Source organism: Panthera tigris, chromosome B1, assembly GCF_018350195.1.
Source record: "Panthera tigris isolate Pti1 chromosome B1, P.tigris_Pti1_mat1.1, whole genome shotgun sequence".
In the NCBI taxonomy this organism is placed as follows: domain Eukaryota; kingdom Metazoa; phylum Chordata; class Mammalia; order Carnivora; family Felidae; genus Panthera; species Panthera tigris.
The window spans coordinates 3399544-3419469 of record NC_056663.1 but is presented as its reverse complement, the minus strand read 5'-3'; the positions used below and the strand labels follow the sequence as shown (position 1 = coordinate 3419469).

Sequence of the window (19926 nt, the reverse complement as noted above, 5' to 3'; positions counted from 1 at the left end):
ACATGTGAGTGAAATCATACTTGTTTTTCTCTGACTGATTACTTAGCATAATATGTTCTAGTTCCATCCATGTAGTTGCAAATACCAAGATTTCATTCTTTTTGATCACTGAGAAATATTCCAGTGTGTGTGTGTGTGTGTGTGTGTGTGTGTGGACACGTGTATATACATGCTTTGGATTCTGTGTCTCCCTCTCTCCCTCTTCAGATTCTGTGTCTCCCTCCCTCCCTCTGATAGCTAGATCAATGGCTTTTAAGATAAAGACGTATAAAATGTTTATTGTTATGATTCCATATTCCAAGTTGCAGCCAACATTTAAGAAAATACCATTTATCAGGGCATGTATATGTACATGTACATGTATATATGTACACACACACACACACACACACACACACACACTACTTCTGTATCCACTCCTCAGTCGATGGACACTTGGGCTCTGTAGTTTGGCTATTGTTGATAATGCTGCTGTAAACATTGGGGTCCATGTGCCCCTTTGAATCAGCATGTTTGTATCCTTTGAATAAATACCTAGTAATGCAATCAATGGTTCAAAGGATAGTTCTATTTTTAACTTTTTGAGGAACCTCCATACCATTTTCCAGAGTGGCTGCACCAGTTTGCATCTGGGGGATGGGCTAAATGGGTGATGGGCCATAAGGAGGGCATTTGTCAGGATGAGCACTGGGTATTGTATGTAAGTGATGAATCACTAAATTCTCCTCCTGAAACCAGCACTACACTCTACATTAACTAAATTGAATTTAAATTTTAAAAAAGGAGCCGTAAATAACATGTTTGACGAATACTCAAATGCTATCAATAATAGCTTATTAGTTATTTTTTCAAATAAGTTTCATGAAAATAAAGCAGTTGATTCAGCTCACAATTCAAACAATTTCAATGAGTTTTTCCTCGAGATCATGTAAGGCTTCAGTATGTACCACAGATGCATAGGTATTCAGTGATCAAGATTTATCAAAAGTAATCATTTTTCCTGCTTCATCAAGGACTTTCTTAAGTGATGCTGGCCTTCCTTTTCCTCCCCCCCCCCCTCCTCATCCTGGTCCTTGTCCTCATCCTCGTCCTCGTCCTCCTCCTCCTCCTCAGTCTTCTCAGTCTCGTGCCTGATGCTATGGCTTCCATTTGTGTTAGGTCACTATTGGGTTTGCTCACCATTGCTCTTTTACCATCAGTGGACATAGCAACCCATGGGGAAAAAGCATACATCTTTTAGTATTATTATAAAAACAGTCTAATATAAAAATATCATACCCTCTGAAAAGGTCTCACTACCCACCCGAGGGATCTGTGGGCCACACCTTGAAACGAGGTACACTACATATGGAAGTTGAGTCAATTCAGCCTAAAAATAATTGTTAGAGTCATGTGGAGGAAGGATATATGAACAAAGAAACATGCTATTCAGTTATTTGCTGCATTGTAACTAAATTAAAAGTCATTGCCATCCCTACTGGTGGTTTAGGACTGTGTAGTGACCCTGGGCATCCGATGTACCAAGTCTTTATTTCATCGACTGCCTCCACCCAGGCGACGGTAGAATCCATGTGTGTTCATATGCAGGCTGTAAGACCATGGCCATGTAAACATACCTCGTGACCATTAAGTGAGGTGATATGTCCTAGGCTCAGCATATAATAAGCTGACTATAAATGCTGGTGTTTTAAAAAGAAGGAGGCTGTTCTTGATTGTTTAAATTCTTTTGGAGACTGTTTTTAATGAAAAGCAATTCAGTTCTTTCTAAATTCATGTAATCAAAACTAATGACTAACATATAATCCAATCTAATGACCAACATTGTCAAGATGAGTGGATGAATTCATTTGTAGTTACCACTGTAATTATATATAATTTGGGGCTTTTTCTGTTTAAAAAATGTTCACTATATTAGGTTGGTAAAATACTCCTCATCTGATTTTATTTATACTATTATTTTTGTTTCTATGGAAATCTTTTTTTTCCATAGACAATCTAAATATTAACTCCAGTATTATATATGAAGAATTATAAATAATTGAAGCCTAAAATTTGAACTTTCCTTATTTGAATTCAAACTATTTGGGGGACAATTTTCTGATATTTTTTTCCACCCTTGACCACTCTCTAAGAGACAGAGTGAATTCATTAGAACGGAATATTTATGAGTAGATTGATAGAAAATTCGTATATCAGTTTGTAAAGGATGGAGCTGGAGTAGGGTTGGAGAGTTTGTGGACGGATACGGACATCTATTTCCTATGCTGGTAGGATAGATACTGTAGGTGCAGACAGATACCGTTATCCCAACTTTCGCAAATATGGCTATTGAAATTCAGAATGTTAACATGCCACGATGCAATAACTAGTCATGGTCATAGCTGGGACTGGAAACCAGATCTTATTGACTCCAAAGCCTCTCTTGGTCCCAAAGATCTGTAATGAGGAAAATCACATTGACTAAATATCTTCACACCTGTCACGCAGGACCGCCGGATAGGGGTGTGCGGGGTGTGGACACCACTAGTTAGCCATATGAGGAGTCAAGATGTGGTTCACACCTAACCTTGAGCTCACCATTCCAAGCCTTATACCTTAACATGGGGTTACCCTACACTCAGCACAAGGGAATCTTTGTTCTAACTGATAAGAGTGAATGTCATGTTGTAATTTTGCATAAAGGATCCACTTAGACTAACCACACATGCTACACACTGCTGGGTTACTAGGTTCTTTATAAACATTGTGCAAATATTGTGTTTTATATGCAAATATTATATAGCCACATGTTATACGTTCTGTGTCAGTCGTATAAAGATTATACACAAAATAAATATAAATATTATACTTTATATTGTTGCTCCATGTTATATAGTATAGGTTCTTTGTGTGTATTATTTCCAACCCTCAGATCTATTCTTTATAAAATTCTTAATCGCATGTAATAGATGCTGACATTGCGTGTAGGGACCCCCGGATTTCCGTAAAACATGGGCTTCCATTCTCTTCCGTGGCTCTCCTTCCTTTTCTTCCGTAAGTGTGACTGTAACTCGCCTCCGTGGCAGAAACCCGTTTGATAAAGATCCTAAATTTACGCAACCTGTAGTACCCATCCTAAAAGTCCCTCCTCTCCAGCATGGCCACTGCTACCCTGCAATTCTTAGCCCTATTCTTAACCAAATATGGTTTTCCCTGCTACCACACCTAAGCCACCGTGAAAACTTTCCTCAGGTGACAGACGTCTCACAGGCAGATTAGAGCAGGCTAATAAAGAAACTCGAGGAGCTTGAAGACGCAGAACTGGGGGACACTGACATGCCCCATGGTTCTCCCGAGGATTCATTCTTTGTAGGACAGGGTATTTTTCAGTCATCTCTGCCTTTGCCCAACCGCACAGTTGTCTTCTATTTGTAGGATAAGGGGTCTTTGCTCTCACTTCGCTTCAACCCATTGTTTCAACTTCTTCAGCAGAGTTTTTCGTGTCACATATTTATGTTTCTGTCACATTAAATGTATGCTCCCATCATGTTGGATTATGAGGCCCTAAAGGAAAGAAGACAGCACAGGATTTATTGATTTTATTTATTACTGTGCCCCACATATGGGAGATACGTTTTTATATTGAATTGGAATAAGGTGATGCTAACAAGACGTCCCTGGGGGTATGCAGTCATAGTCTAATTCGTACCCTGCAAACCCACCAAGTTAGCCACCGTTGGTCAGACTTTGATTAAAACGTGACCTGTGCTCACAAAGGGAATTTGGGTATTGGAAGAGTGATGGTTGTGACTTAAAAGTAAACACTTCATTTGTATGGTTGGTGATTATGGAGCCTGTTCAAGTTAACACCATCTGCTCTTATGTCGTTGCCCATTTCTCAACAGATCTCACGTTCAGACACTCTGTGGAGTCAAGGGGCGTCAAGTGGAATTATGTGTCACCCAGTGAAAGGAGAAACCGGGGTGCATAAAAGAAAATTACATAATCGATGAGAAGCGGAACAAAATCCATTACCTAAGTCTCTTGATAAACTGCTGTTTATTTCTAGTACTTTCCACATTCAGCCCCTCTTCCTTTTCTTGTAACACATCAGTAATTCTCTCTCTTTTTTTAAAGGGTTTTTTAAAAATTTTTTAAATGTTTATTTCTGAGAGAGAGACAGACAGAGCATGAGTGGGGGAGGGGCAGAGACAGAGGGAGACAGAGAGTCCAAAACAGGCTCCAGGCTCTGAACTGTCAGCACAGACCCCAATGTGGGGCTCGAACTCACGAACCGTGAGATCATGACCTGAGCCAAAATCAGATGCTTAACTGACTGAGCCACCCAGCTGCTCTCCCTCCTCTCTTTTTGGTGTTCTTACCACTAGTAATTCTCTTTATAGCTTTAGTACTTCCCCACTGTAGGTCAGTTTCAGTGACATCAGAGCCACCTGCCTTTTGTTACATGAAAATATAAAGAATTGCATGACCAGGATATAAACCAAGAAACAAATTTGGCATTCTTTTCCTCAAGAATTGCTATTGATTAAGTTCTCTCATGGACTCAGTTTTTATTAATTTTATTAATTTTAATTACAGTATAATTGGCATACAGTGTTATATTAGTTTCAGGTGTGCAACAATGCAGTAACTCAACAGTTCTTTTTTTATATAAAGTGTATATATTTATTTTGAGAGAGAGAGAGAGGGAGAGATCATAAGCACAGGAGGGGCAGAGAGGGAGGGAGAGAGAAAGAAAAGAAGGGGAAAAGAAAACTCAGCGTGGAGCCCGAAGTGGGGCTCAAACTCATGGCCCATGAAATCTTGACCTGGGCAGATGTTTCAGTAATTCCATCCATCACCTGGTGCTCATCATAACTGCACTCCTTAACCCCCATCACCTATTTCCCCCTCCCCCCATACATGTCCTTTCATTGAGTCATTTTTCAATCATGTTTGAGTAGGGGGAGGGGCAGAGGGAGGAAGAAAGAGAATCCCAAGCAGGCTCCATGACCAGCACAGAGCTCTATGCGGGGCTCGATCCCACAACCGTGAAATCATGACCTGAGCAGAAGTCAAGAGTCAGACGCTCAAGTGACTGAGCCACCCAGGTGCCCCTAGGGCATTTAAAAAAATGTTTATTTATTTTTGTGAGAGAGTACAGGAGCAATGGAGAGAGGGAGACAGAGAATCCCAAGCAGGCTGCACGTTGCCAGCACAAAGCCTGACGTGGGGCTCGAACCCACGAACCGTGAGATCATGCCCTGAGCCAAAGTTGAATGCTCAACCAACCGAGTCACCCAGGTGCCCCAGCCCCTAGGCCATTGTTTAAATGACGGAGGAACGAGGGAAAACCAGGCAAATTGTCAGCCACTGCAGGTGTTACTGTGGTGGTGGTCAAGGGTATTAGTGAATTGACATCTTGCCGTGGACAGAGAGAATAGTGTGGAGGCTGTCTGGGAACTTTGGTTACCTCCATCTTGCACAGTCGCCTGTTTTCTTGCTTTGTTGGAGTTCTTCTGTTGCTTCCTATTTTTCTTTCACTTGCTATAGTGGGAAATTTAATTCTACTTTAAAGTGGAAGTGATGTATAAAGCAGTATTTTGGTGTCCTGTGCAGTGACAGTTCTCCCCGTCAGCTCTTTTTTGTTTCTGTTGTATGTTTTCCATGACACGTTGGTATCATCAGAGATACTTGATGACACAGTGGACATAGATGACCCGGATCTTACCCATCCTACGCTTTCTGCAAATCCTGTGGCCCTTTCTGACCACATTCCCTGAAATGGACCTTTTCATTCACACCCTCCTCTCTCTGTGCTTTCTTTGGTTTTTACTTTAACTTTGTAGCACTGACCAACACCCACAATTACATGTGGGTCTGTTTACGGTTTATTTTTAGCACATATAATGCATGTTCATTGTCTCTCCCCCACCAAGAATGTAAGCTCTGAGAATGGACTTGGTTTTTTTCATTATTGTAGTATTCCCAGAGCCTAGCACAGGCTTTGGGTCACGGCAAGTGCTCGGAAATACTTGTTAGAGCTTTCGTGTATACCTTTTATATTAAAGAGATGCTCATATTTACACATTGTTAAGGCAATGGTGAATGTTGATTCAGCATGCAGAATTTCGATTGAAAGGTAGATTTTCAGGAATAGAACTATTCCAAAGAAGATAGCTAATTTTTATTTCCTCTAGGGTCTGTGTTAAACACTGAGTGCCTACATTTGCTGGATAGTTTATGTACACTGTTGCTAATCTTAATAACAAGAAGAAAATATAAGTATAATCATTATTATTGAGATTATCAAGTTAATCACTGTAAAAGTTTTTAATTTAGAATTAAATCCATGTTTAGGATTTTGCCAATAAGCAGACTTTAGAAACTATAATGGAAGCTAAAAGAAAATATAAAAACATAAACTAAGTTTCTTGCTGAAAAAGTTTCCCATCCTTATGACATAATCCAGTTGTACTCACTATCCTTAAAGGGACAGTGATAGAATTATCTTTTATTTTTTGAAAACTGAGCATTATCTTAATTATCAGAGCATTGTTTAGATCTGGTAATGATTTCTTTACTATTCTCTTGAACTTGGAAAACCAAATGAAGGAAGAGAGTCTGGGACTGAGTATTCCTTCTAGTTCTCTGTATCAGTGAACAGCATCCTGTATTGGAATATGTAGCACCAAAATCGCCTGTTGTGCTCCAAAGCATTTTTAAAATTTGAAAAATACTGGAGGGACATCACTGATTTCTATGCTATTTGCCGAATGTAGGCATCTCACTGTATACGATTCACTGTTACTAAGAAACTATAGTCTATGAACGACATTTGCCAATGATGATTCTTCTTTCAAAGAGCATTGGCCATATTTCAAAAACTACTTAAAGAAATAGCACAACTGTATTTTCCTGCCCACACTATTTGAGACCATTATGTGCCTCTGAAAAAGGGTGCTCCGTGAATGCTCCAGGTCTCATTTATCTGGCTGAAACCGCTTCCAATAAAGAACCCACCAAGTACAACTCATGGAGCATTCTCCCTCTTTCTTCCACAGTCTTTCCAATATCTGTAATAATACTTTTTTTCATCAAAATATTAATATGCATTTTGGTAGTTTTCTGGGGCAACAGATCACGGTTATTTAGGCATACCTCAATTTGTTACTTTCAAAATGCAGAAGATAGCTGAAGCATGTATTAGCCCATTGTATCCTGACGCACATAAACGGATTTTTAAGGACAATCTGAATACTAGTGCTGTCTAAAATGACCTTCTATGATACAGTTCATTTCTTCTGTTTATCGGTTTCCCCATCTGTAAAAGAGAGCGTGGCAATAGAAGACTTGAGGATTTCCGAAGTCTGTTGGAGCTGCAAAGCTCTGTGTCTCTTAGTTTTGCCGCGGTCTCTTCTAGAATGCGATTCTACAAAACTTCTGTGGTGTTACTCAGAAGTACCAACAACCTCAAGGCTGATGGAGGCATGTGAGATCATCAGCACTGATACGCGAAGGAGTTGCCAAGTTCAAGGACAATATTGACGCAGTGAACACTATGTACTTATACCAGTGCATTTATTTGGGGCCATTCTCCTGGTCTCCAGTGTTTCCAGTTCCTTTTAAAAACTCTTCAGGATCTCCGACCACTCGCATCCTTGCCCAATATACCTCCACCAGAGATGCCTCCATGGAAAGAATGGAAGGAGAGTTAGCATCCATTGATCTCCAGTAGGGAGAGAGCTGCTATCCTCAGGCGTGCTCTAACTGCCCCCGGTGGTTCCGATTCAACTGGTCAGCAATATGGCCTGGGCATTAGGATTTCCTTTTAACTCTTTAATTGTGGTAAAATACCTATAGCATATGGTTCACCATCTTAACCATTTCTAATTGCGCAGTCCAGTGACGTTAAGCACATTCACGTCATCGTTCACGCATCACCACCGTCCATCTCCAGAACTAGTCCGTCTTCCAAAACGAACAAGTACCTTCTCATCCCCCACTGCCCCCATGTCCTGGAAACCACTTTCAGTGTTGTGAATTGGATCACTGTAGACGCCTCAATACGAGGATTGTTACAAGTGCCCATGTGGTTTCATTGGGCTAACAAGGTCAACAACTACGGGACTACCTGGTGCATGTGGGCGTAACCAGTCAAAAGGACTTGTACTTTCACAAAGATTGTGTGAAAAAGCGGGAGGAAAACTCATTATTAGGAGGCTCTCCCAGTAGCTTTTCTTAAACAACATCTGTATGTCTGCAAAAGTCAGGTTGCCGACTTGATTCCCCACTGCAAAAATATCGCCCAGTCGTGGCCTCCATCGAATCATGTTCTGGGGAAACATAATAAAGAAGCAAGACCTGTGAGCAGGAATTCCAGGGCTAATGGAAACCAGGAACCAGGGGCAAACGCAAGTGTAGAAGTAAATATACAGGTACCACTGAGCTTCCTGGAATTTCTAGGTGTTATCAAGCTTGTTACCCCAAGATCACAAGAGGAGGGTTAATGAAGGATGTTTGCTCGTGAGAGTGGAGAGGACCTCCCGCCGCTGAGCAAACAGCTGGGTGGGTGGTGAAAAGGAGGATTTAATGCTTCTACTTTGTCAGGTGAGACGTCCTCTTGTTGGGCGAATGGCAGATCCCCACGAACTTACAACAATACTCGGAAGATTTAGATTAAATTTCCTCATGGGAGAATTCACACGTGTTTCTAAATGCTGTGCCTCTGAAAGCTAGTCACAGTGTGAAGACTGCTGGTCATTTGAAGCCTGTGTCACAGCATTATTATCGCTTACCCCCTCGAAGTGCCTTCTATGCTGATCGTTGTTAGGGGTCTTTGTTGCACTGCTGTTAACATACAGCCTCTAAAAATGATACGAAATATTAGTTTCTGTTCTTTCCTCAGGCTAGAGAGATCCATCTACTCTGTAATGCATTTTTAGTAGTGCTAAATTGCCTTAAGGTTTGAGAAGATGAGTCTAAAAACTGTCTCTATAAAAAGAAAAAAATGACCCAGAAATGACACATTATGTGTGAAAATCAAAAGGGTAGTAAAAGGCATTCTGATATTCACAGCGACTGTGCATTTGTCTCTCTGATGATGGCATTGTCTGGGTCACTGTGCAAACTGCACTTTGCTGGTGTCTTAGGCACAAGTGGATGGCTTAGTTCGCATGGTTGCCCTGGTAGGCCCTCGGTGTCCTGTATGAGGGCCACATCTCTCAGTTGATGGGAGCATCCAGTTAGGTATGAAAGGACCTTTCTGACTGGAGGAAGGATTCATCTACTGGAGAATCCATGAGCTTATCTAAGACAACTTATTTTGAAATAGAGGCAAATGATCACGAAGATGTACCTGCAAGTTGGAAGCCGAGGGGGATTTCTTCCTTATGCTGCTGAGGAAAGCCTCAGCAGGACCCCTACAGCCTTCAGATGCATTGGCTTGATGGACACCTGTGAGATGATCAGAACTCACATCTCTGTCTCCTGCTCTATCATTCCACAGCTATTTATTTCAGGGGTAGTATAAGCTCCATATACCATGCTAGGGTCTGATTAGAGGGTTAGTGAAAACACTCCCCCGGGAAGTGCTGCTCTCGGTCCCTGCCTTCTCTGGGTGGCCCGATTGCCCAGCCTTACTTCTTCTGGATTTGTGTGCTTTCGGCTAATGTTTCTCAAATGAAACATACAAGGGAGCAGTGAAAGAACTAAGTTCTTTATCAAAGAGAGAGAAAGCAGAAGGGGTGAAGGACATGAAACCAAATTCGTGTGTCTATGGAGGAAATATTCGGGGCCAGGAGGGAATGTGACACCTTCCGTGGCCTTTGGGATGGCAATTGGAAAATACCACTGTGGACAAACCTGGCTGTTTGCAATTCCCAGGACAGACCATCAACTTTAAAACCAGCAGGGCCTTCTATGAATGTACGGAGGGTTCAATTTACGACACGTATACTCATTCGAAAGTAAATAAAGTAATTAATTAATTAATTCTGTAGATCTTTCTCTTTCTGGCAGTAACGTTTCCACTAAAGGAAAAATGTGTTGTTTTCCCACAGTAGTGTAGATTTATTTAACTCATTTCTCAATAATTGTTTGATGAGGTGTCTCTTGCCCACAATAGCACATCATTACATCCTTACGTGCGTGGCGCCCGGGGCACAAAAGGTTGACTCAGCAATTGTTGAACCAACGTAGGCAAGGCATAATAAAGGCCGATCCAGAAGGGTGAAGACCAGATACATTTCTTTGCTGGCACTATTTCTCAGTCCTATTTTACTTATAAATTTACATATATAGCCTCAGGAAAATGACTTTTCTTGATTTAGTCGGTCAACATGTACTTGTCGAGTGCCTACGATGTGTCAGGCACTGTTTAAGGCACCAGGGAGATTTTCTGCATAGGGTTGGAACTTGAGTTTCAATATTCTCCAGGTGTTGAAGGACATTAGAATTGCTCCTGACAATTTTCCTCTAATTTCTTTCCATGTATCAAGTATCATTTCTCATCTTTGTAAAGGTAGGAAAATACCTTCAAATTCATTTTAACATAAGTAAACTTTTTAGCATTTTCTTCCAGGAAGCACTGGAAGAACAAATTCTATTTTGGGAGGCAAGCAGTTATTTTTAATGGTCAAAGAAAACAGTAAGGAAAAAGAGGAAGAGAGAGCAGAATGAAAGATGAGATGGGGGGAACCCGGAGAGACCTGCACGTGATAAGAATTATTGTGTTTTTTGCAAAGTTAACTAAAACGTGTTTATGAGGTTGAATTCCAAGCCCATGGTTTCAGATGCACAAGATGTAATTTTATTTATACTGTAATTACTTCCCCGCCCCCCCCCAGATCCCTGTTGTGTGTGAATCAGAAAATTTTATGTATTCACCCTTAAAGTTAAGATCAGTGATATGTCAACCTGTTAGGTTCAAAGTCAGTTACTCCCTCCTTTAACACCATAAAAACACCGTCTTTATGGTGTTAAATGCCGGGGCTTAAGGAAAGGCTGTCCAGGCGATGGTGGGGAAGAGACCTGACTTTCCCTCCTCATCTGTGCCACGCGGCTTCCCACCATGATCACCCCTCCGGCTCTCGCAGGGCGCACGTCCTCATCCTGGCTGAGAAATGACCTCCAGATCTGTGGCCTCCCCGACCGTCAGCCGCATCTGGCGTGGGAGGGTGTGAGCACTTGGGGGTGCCCCTGCTACATCATCGCGGGAGCCCCACCCTCAGTCTGAAGTTAGCCGTGCTGCCATAGTTTTAATCGGAGGGGCTGTACCATAAGGTGGAATTCTTTATGGGATCACAGCTGGAAAACGAGAACAAGTCCCGTATCACCCTGGGATCTCCTCACGCGACCCTGGAAGAGTCCACCTTCTCACCACCCCCCACTGGCTTCCTGGCCCAGGGCCTGGTGGGAGAGCAGGGCCCTCCACGTGCACAGCCAACACAGCTCGCCTCATTCTCCTTCACTGCCTCGCCTTGGAGCTCTGTTTTGCTTAGTTTTCATCGTTTACAGTTGGGTGTGAGGAGCAGGGAAAACGCACCATCACACCTCCTTTTATTGTATTTCGTGACTTACGTCTGGACTGCACCTGTGATATGTTAATACCCGGGACTTTGGGGTGTAAGTAAGATGTGGGAGGAAACTCACAGGTGTGCATAGTCATGGACACATGTGCCAACACGCACACACCTCCTTTATCACTTTACGTATCGTCATGCCCCATGGTGCTGCTTCTTTGTAAGCAAATAGTTCTGTGAAGCAAAATTTCCCAGTGTCACCCCGGTTCATTTTACGAGGACAAATATGTCAAATCCTAGCTTGAACTTAGTTCTAAAGAAGATTTTTTTTGCTGTAACTTTTGTGTTTTCTGTTGCTTAAGAGTGAAAGCAGTATTATATAATTATCTTTTTTTTTTTTCCTAGAGATGCAAAATGTTTTAATGCCCACTTTTGGTGCCTAAAGTATCTATGACTTTTTAAGTGTAATGCTTGAACTGCATGTATTTGTAAACAAAGAGGCCGATATCTGTCTGCCTACCTACCTATCTTTCTATTTCTATCCATTTTGATCTGTATATTGATTTAGAAAACTCTAAATGGAGAAGTTGATTTTTTTAGTACATTCAATAGATGTCCACCAGTATGGGTTGAGGAAAGATTGGAGATATTTCTATCTTGATGGTCCAGGCTGTTATATCCCTGGTAATTAATGGATAGTTAGACATCACAGCTAAATCAACTCATATCTTATTTTGGATTCTGGTTTAATATTTAAGTCACTTCAGGTGTTTTGTTTTTTTTTTTTTCAGATTTTTTAAAAATCAGAAATACTTATGGCACCAATTTTAAGTAAATTTGTAAAGAGCCATTATTTAGGAAAACGAAATTTAGCAATAGTTCATGTTAAAACTAAGCCATATTTTAGGGCACCTCGGTGGCTTAGTCGGTTAAATGTACAACTTCGGCTCAGGTCATGATCTCACAGTCCGTGAGTTCGAGCCCCGCATTGGGCTCTGTGCGGACAGCTCAGAGCCTGGGTCCTGCTTCAGATTCTGTCTCCTTCTGTCTCTGCCCACCCCCCTCACTGCCTGTGTTCTCTCTCTTTCAAAAATAAATAAACTTAAAATAAAACTAAGCCACATTTAGAAATAGCTCATTCACCTCAAAAGACTCTTCAAATTGTGGTAGGTAAAGTCAAGGAGATGGTGGCAGATGGAATGTCGTTTGAATTCAAAAAGTCAAGGGATGAGGTTTGCAGAAAAGCTAGTCGTCGAAGATGTGAAACATTTATTTTCCCCTGTTCTATTTAAAACACAAAATTAGGCCACTTGAACTGTAGCATAAAATTTAACTTAAACTTTACCAGTTAGGTATTTATTATCTATATACAACATATCTTGATCTCACACGAAACCAGTTTTCTGTTATTTCTTACAGTTTGCAACTACTAGCAATTGCCAAAATTGTAGAACATATTTAATCAAAATGTTTTAAATTTGCTTGTCAATGGGAAGGTATTAATAACTGTTATTTTCTAGAATTTTCTTCTAAAAGTCTTGTCCAGAAAAACAAACTGGTTTCCTAATGTTACATAGATAATTGCAGACATAGTAATTATGATCAAATCATAAATCATATGAAAACTTAGTGTATTATATATTAGCAATTGAAAGTATGCATGGATTTTAAGTTGAACTGATTCATGTGTGAGATAAAAACAAAGTAAAAGGTTGAAATAGGTGGGAAATTGGGTTATCGTTGTTTGCTTTTATTTTTTTCAGTCTCAATCAGATCCATCATATGCAGAGAGTTTACCTCATTTCAGTTCTTGGGACTAAGTTCACCCAGCGGTGGCTCTGTTTTCCAGCTGGCAGTCAAACTAAGGTTTTTACTAACAGGATTTTAAAAGATTGTTTAAAGCTTACATTATAGATTATTAAAACCAAAGGTAATGCAATTATTGGAATATAGAAACAGAAGTGTACTCATGATGATGTCACCACTCAAAAACTAGTTTTTGCCTATTTTTCCTGATAGATGGGTATTGATATACATATTATTATTATCTGGAGTCCATACAGTTTTGCATCAGGCTTTTCTCCCTATCGCTATGGGTTTATGCTCACCTTTATTGTGCGACATTGGAGTTTTTCATATACATCTGGAATAATTTAGTCAACCCTGGTTCTATTGTTGGACACTTTCATGGCTTCTAAAAACCAACTCTGCCCATATTTTGGATGATGAATATATGTTATAGTGCCAGATCACTGATATTACTGAGGTTCTTTTTTTTTAAATTTTTTTTAACGTTTATTCATTTTTTGCTAGAGAGAGACAGAGTGTGAGTGGGGGAGGGGCAGAGAAAGAGGAAGACAGAATCAGAAGCAGGCTTCAGGCTTCCAACTGACAGCACGGAGCCCGACGCGGGGCTCGAACTCACGGACTGTGAGATCATGACCTGAGCCGAAGTCGGACGCCCAGCCGACTGAGCGACCCAGGCGCCCCAACTAAGGTTCTTGATGTCCAAACAAAACACAGACTCCTAAGATTACCTAGAGGAACAGTGATTGGAGGTCTGAGAAAGCATCCGTGAACAGTGCAGGTTTCGATGGAGTGGGATGCCGTCTGCCATAACTAATGAACGGTTGGCTGCTGTAGTTGAAATACAGTGGTGGCCAAAGGAAGCAGTAATGCCACTTTCCTTTCTTTATGCTTGACCACACCTGTGATAATGTAGAAGCCATTAGCACTTTAGTTTACCAGGATTGTAAAAAAAAAAAAAAAAAAAGGTTGATATACTCTCAAATCGCAACTCCCCCTAATGTGTTGTTAGTCATATCATAACATTTGACTGATTTTCTCCATAGCACTTATGATACTCTTTTATGTTCTTCTGGGTTAATTTCTTATTTGTATTTTCTTCCCTTAACTACACTGTTACTTCCATGAGACGGGGATCTTCTCAACTTTTAACTCTTAGTAATTTTTGCATCTTGATACCTACAGTGGAGTGGCACATAGTAGATGTTCAATTAGTATGTATTGAAAGAATGGTAAAATACACGAAAAATGAGATTTATGTAAACAGAAGGAACTGAAGATGGAACTGAACAGAGAAATATAGTTGCTTACAGAACAAAATTTTTAGATTTATTTCGTTTATTCAGTGTGGCTCCAGAGGTTTAAACAAAGACCAATGAGCAGAAATTATGGACGGATGGCTCCAAAATGTATAGCTGTTTTAAATAACATGTTTACATATACATGTTTTAAATGTATAGCTGTTACGATTGACCATGAAAATTAGAATTATGTGTATATTTTGGTTTGTACACTTTTTACTTTCAAAAGTAATACAAGTTATGTACCTATGATACAGTGTTTCTCAAAATTAATTCCAGGGAGTTTTAGTTGCCATGGATACTGGTGAAAAGGGGCTCCCTGGAAATATATAAATTTGAAGATCTTTATACTTTACATTCTCTTATGTAAACAAAATACATTTTTTGCATATTAAATTGTAGCATACTGAGAATCCTCTTTAGAAAAGAAACATGCTAAATTTTGCTAAATCCAGAATTTTTCAGTTGGTTTGACCCTGAGTTGATGATTTCTGCAGGTATCGGTGACCATCCCCAGAGTGTTTTACAGAAGTGTGGGAAGTGCTTGTGTGATACCAGTTGAGTAATATGCACTCTGAGACTGTAGATGAGAGTTTTCAATAAGCAGGAACAGAATGTGTGTTTATTTCCCTTCTCTGTCTCTCATCTGTTATTAACGGTATCCGTGCACATGGGAGACTTTCATCTTTTTTCCCCAGGGACCCCCTTGCATTCCCATTTTTGTCAGCATCAAGCTCAGAGTCTGTCAAGTGGAAAACATACGTAGACACTCCTCTTGAAGCAGGAGGCGTGTGGGATTCTAAAACGATACTATGCTCAGCTCCCTTCCAGACAGCAGGCTTAGAGGACAGAATCCATTGGTGTGTTCAGACTCCGTGTGTGCCTGGCACGTTTTGTTATGCACCTGTTGAATGGTTGCTGTGCAACATTTTGTTACGCTTAGGACCTTAGAACTTCCTGTTTTCAGATGCAGCTCTGAAGCCCAAACAATTTGTTGTCCAACTTTAGGCTGGATGGATTGCTTTTTTCTAAAACAAGTGGTTTTCTTTCTCCTGTAAGGTGTATTTCTGAAATATCATATCACTGGCTTTCTGAATATAATTAATGTTTGTGATAGTAACATAGATTCTTTACTGAGACATTTTTCTCTCCCTCCCTTTCATTGGGACAATTTTCGTTTTATTTTGTTTTATTTTTTGTTTTGTTTTATGTTATTTTATTTTGTTTTGTTTTGTTTTATTTTTATTATTTTATTTTATTGTAATAAAAACACTCATCATGAGGTCCGTCCTCTTAGCCAGTTATAAGTACACATTACTGTCGACTATATGATCAATGTTGTATATTCATCTTACTTAATTAAATAAACCTTGATGCCGGTTGATTAATAGCAGCCCATTCCTCTCGCCCAAGCCCTGAGTAACATCGTTCCTGTCCTTGAGTATTTTTAGAACCTCGTAAGTGGCACCACGTAGCATTGGTCTTTCTGTACACTGAGACGTTTTCTTAACCTGGACTTTTCCAATCCTTGTTTCTTCAGGGTATTTATTCACAAAGAATGACTCCAACTTTGTTTTTGGAGTACACAATTCTTTCTTACACATTTTCTCACCTACACCACAGCATGCAGTCAGGTCGCCTTTGTTACTCTGTTCATTTTAGAGATGAGAAATTAAGGTTCATATATTTATTTAGCTGTGAAGTTGGCAGAACAGAAATTTGACCCCAGGTCTTGTGCTGTGTGTCCTGTGCTAAATTACAGGGTTCTGTCTAAGCATGATCTCTCAGGGATTGCTTGAAGTGTAATCTTGTTTGGAGGGCATAATACGCTGACAACACTGTGCTGATATTTTTGTGAAGAAGACTTCCATGAATAATTTGGGTTGTTTTCTCTCTCTCTTTTTTTTAACTGCTTAGGGTTGGTGCAAATGTCCAGTTCTCCTGTGAGGATAATTATGTGCTCCAGGGATCCAAGAGTATAACCTGTCAGAGAGTCACGGAGACACTGGCCGCGTGGAGCGACCATCGGCCCATTTGCCGAGGTAAGGAGCACATGACGGGGATGTCTTCCCACACGCTGGTGTGTTTCGTGAACACGAGTGAAGTCTCGAGCAGCGTTGTGTCCACTGAATACAGACAAAGCAGGACAAGGCAGACGGTGATGCACGTTTTCCTAGTGCATCATATTTATTTGGAATTTGCGAGGCGGCAAACATTTGCAAGATATTAGCAGTTTTTAAATTTCCGGAACAACAGAAACAAATCTGATCACTCACACAACGCACACACACGCACTTAGTCAGTGTTACCTGCTACTCCTCTCCCTCCCTCCCTCTCTCTCTGTCTCTCCCACCCCCCCCATATATATATGTAGATAGATAGGCATATAGATGGATACAGACACACAGACACACAAACACACAGAGACACACACAGTTTGCACATTACTCGGTGTTACCTGGTACTCATCTACATATATATACACAGTTTACATATTGCTCAGTGTTACCCAGTACTCATCTATATATACACACGTTTTGTGTATTACTTGGTGTTACCCAGTACTCGTCTACATATATATACACACACTTTGCATATTACTCGGTGTTTCCTGGTACTCCTCTGTGTATACACACAGTTTGCATATTATTTGCTGTTACCCGGTACTCGTCTGCATATATATACACACAGTTTGCGTATTACTCAGTGTTACCCAGTACTCATCTATATATACACACACACTTTGCATATTACTTGGTGTGACCAGGTACTCATCTATCTATACACACAGTTTGCATAGTACTCGGCGTTACCCGGTACTTCTCTCTCTCTCTATACACACAGTTTGCATATTATGAAAATAGGTTACATAACTAGATCCTTTTGCAAGTTTTATGCGCACCCCTGCAAATCTAAAAATATTCTCTGCTCAGTGGCAGTGAGGTTGAATCCTTGGGTTCTGGTATCAGTGGTAAAGGGACTTTAGTAGTGTGCTCCCAGGTTAATCTGTCACTGATGAACTATCTTAAGCTAATCTGTGCCATAGCAGAACATAATGCTGCACATCATCATTATCTTCAAAGATGTCAAAACAAGATTTTGTCACTTCTAAGAAGTATGTGAACAGTCTTACCACAATTCTACAATCCATAGCGAAATCAGCAGAAAACTGCTTGGGTTGTTTTAATATGGAAAATTAATAAACTCCAAAGAGAAACCAAGGTTTTGTTTTGGTTTTGATTTTTGCGTTTTGGCCATAAACTAATGTATGCAAATTGCTACATTTTAAAGAAGGGAAAAAAAGCACAGAGTTGACCAAGGAATAAAAAGGGAAGTTTTAGGGGCGCCTGGGTGGCTCAGTCAGTTAAGCTTTTGACTTTGGCTCATGTCATGATCTCGCAGTTTGTCAGTTTGAGCCCCGTGTCGGGCTCTGTGCTGACGGCTCTGAGCCTGGAGCCTGCTTCGGATTCTGTGTCCCCCGCCCCTCTCTCTGCCCCTCCCCTGCTCACGCTCTGTCTCTCTCTATCTCTCACAACTAAATAAACATTAAGATAATTTTTAAAAAGGGAAGTTTTATACAAGAGAATATCTTATCCCTCCTTATAGCCTTTTTGAGGTGAAGAGACTCATCATTTCTTTTCTAAATTTAAGCAACACCAGTGACATCCTGTGACGTGAACTGGTTACCAAATACACTGCTAGCTTTATCTAAGAATGCCAACTTCGCAAGATGGCCTGTACTGTACCCTTGCCTGCAGCCATTCGAGGCACTTGAACCTGTGGACGGTAGAGTGCTGGGGCATCGAGCTGCACCCTGGGAGAGAGAGCCTGTGTGCACTGGCTGCCAGCGCCTTCAGGGGGTTCTTTCCTCTGAGTCGGACACGCTTCTTGGAGAAGCCCCAATCTCTGGTCAAGGAAACGCAGACTCTCTGCCCTCCTGCTCTTTGTCACAGACTACTTCGTACATCTAATACCTAACAGACAGCAGCAGGCTTTCCGAGGAATTATAGCAAAAGCCTGCCCCTAGCAAGTGATGGTGATGTCTAACACTCCCAGTAATAAATGAGGACTAATTCACAGGTATTATTTTAGCTTCCCTTGGGGGGAAAAATGCGTTTATTCTTTCATGTTTTTCTTGTTCTTTTGTACCAGAAATATATGTCATTATTTTAAACCCCAAACTAGGCAAAACTAGGAAAGATGCATCCATTTTAAATTGATATTTTAGAGTAAATTAAGGAAATATGTGTGTAGGACATTATCTGACTCATTAAATCCATAACTTTTTTTGGGGGGGGGGCCTGAATCTCATCTTAAGCTCAAAACACTCTCTCAGGCTCCCGACACCCACTTGTAACCTGACTTGTATCACAGCCTCTGAGGTGCTCATCTGTCATCCAGGCTGTGGGTCAGGTACCTTCCCCATCTTCCACCTCTGAGCGCTCACACTTTGAGGTCATTGGACGGGGAGCCTTCCAGCTCCCCGTTCCCACAGATTCTCGTGCCTCACCGAATGCTGTTTTACCAGGGAAGGGCTCTTGCACAGGACCTCTGTTTGGCACGTAGTTCCCCTGACTTGTTCTTTGCGAGAGACCCCTCCCCCTCTGATGCCCGCCTCTCTCCTACCCAGAAGCAAAGGGTGATCAGCTCTCTCGCTCTTCCCTCCCAGTTGGCGATTCCGGCAGTTGGCTTAAACCAGACAGCCCTTCGTTTTCAGGGAGTGATTCTGTAGTTCTTGTCCAATTACGTTTAACTTTCTGAAGTAATGAGCTATCGTCGCTGGGAGTAATTCTTTTTTATTTTATATTATGTATTCTTAAGCATTTCTTAATGTTTATCTATTTGTGTTGAGAAAGAGCAAGAGAGTGCCAGCAGGGAAGGGACAGACGGAGAGAGAGGATTTCAAGCAGGCTCCGCGCTGGCCGGGCTCGATACCACGAATCTTGAGATCATGACCCGAGCTGAATTATAAGAGTCTGATGTTTAAACCGAGCCACACAGGAGCCTCCACTGGAAATGATTCTTAGGAAGACACTTCCGTGAAGGATGTATAGATCAAGTCTGTAGACCTTAACTAGGACACATTGTGTCCGGGGAACAATAACAAATAATATATTTTTAAAGCTTAACGTTTAAAATTTTTTTTAATGTTTATTTATTTTTGAGAGAGAGAGAGACCGAGCCTGAATGGGGGAGGGGCAGGGACAGAGGGAGACACAGAATCTGAAACGGGCTCCAGGCTCCGAGCTGTCAGCACAGAGCCCGACGCGGGGCTCGAGTTCATGGAGCGTGAGATCATGACCTGAGTGGAAGTTGGA

General features: G+C 41.0%; 1 protein-coding gene across 1 annotated transcript in view; it reads left to right on the top strand.

Moving 5' to 3' along the window:
* Positions 1 to 19926, top strand: part of CSMD1 (CUB and Sushi multiple domains 1) — a 669247-nt gene that overhangs the window by 94284 nt on the left and 555037 nt on the right. The window contains exon 4 of the mRNA XM_042982757.1: positions 16526 to 16650. Coding sequence (XP_042838691.1) covers positions 16526 to 16650 — 125 coding nt within the window. The remainder of the gene's footprint in view (positions 1 to 16525; positions 16651 to 19926) is intronic.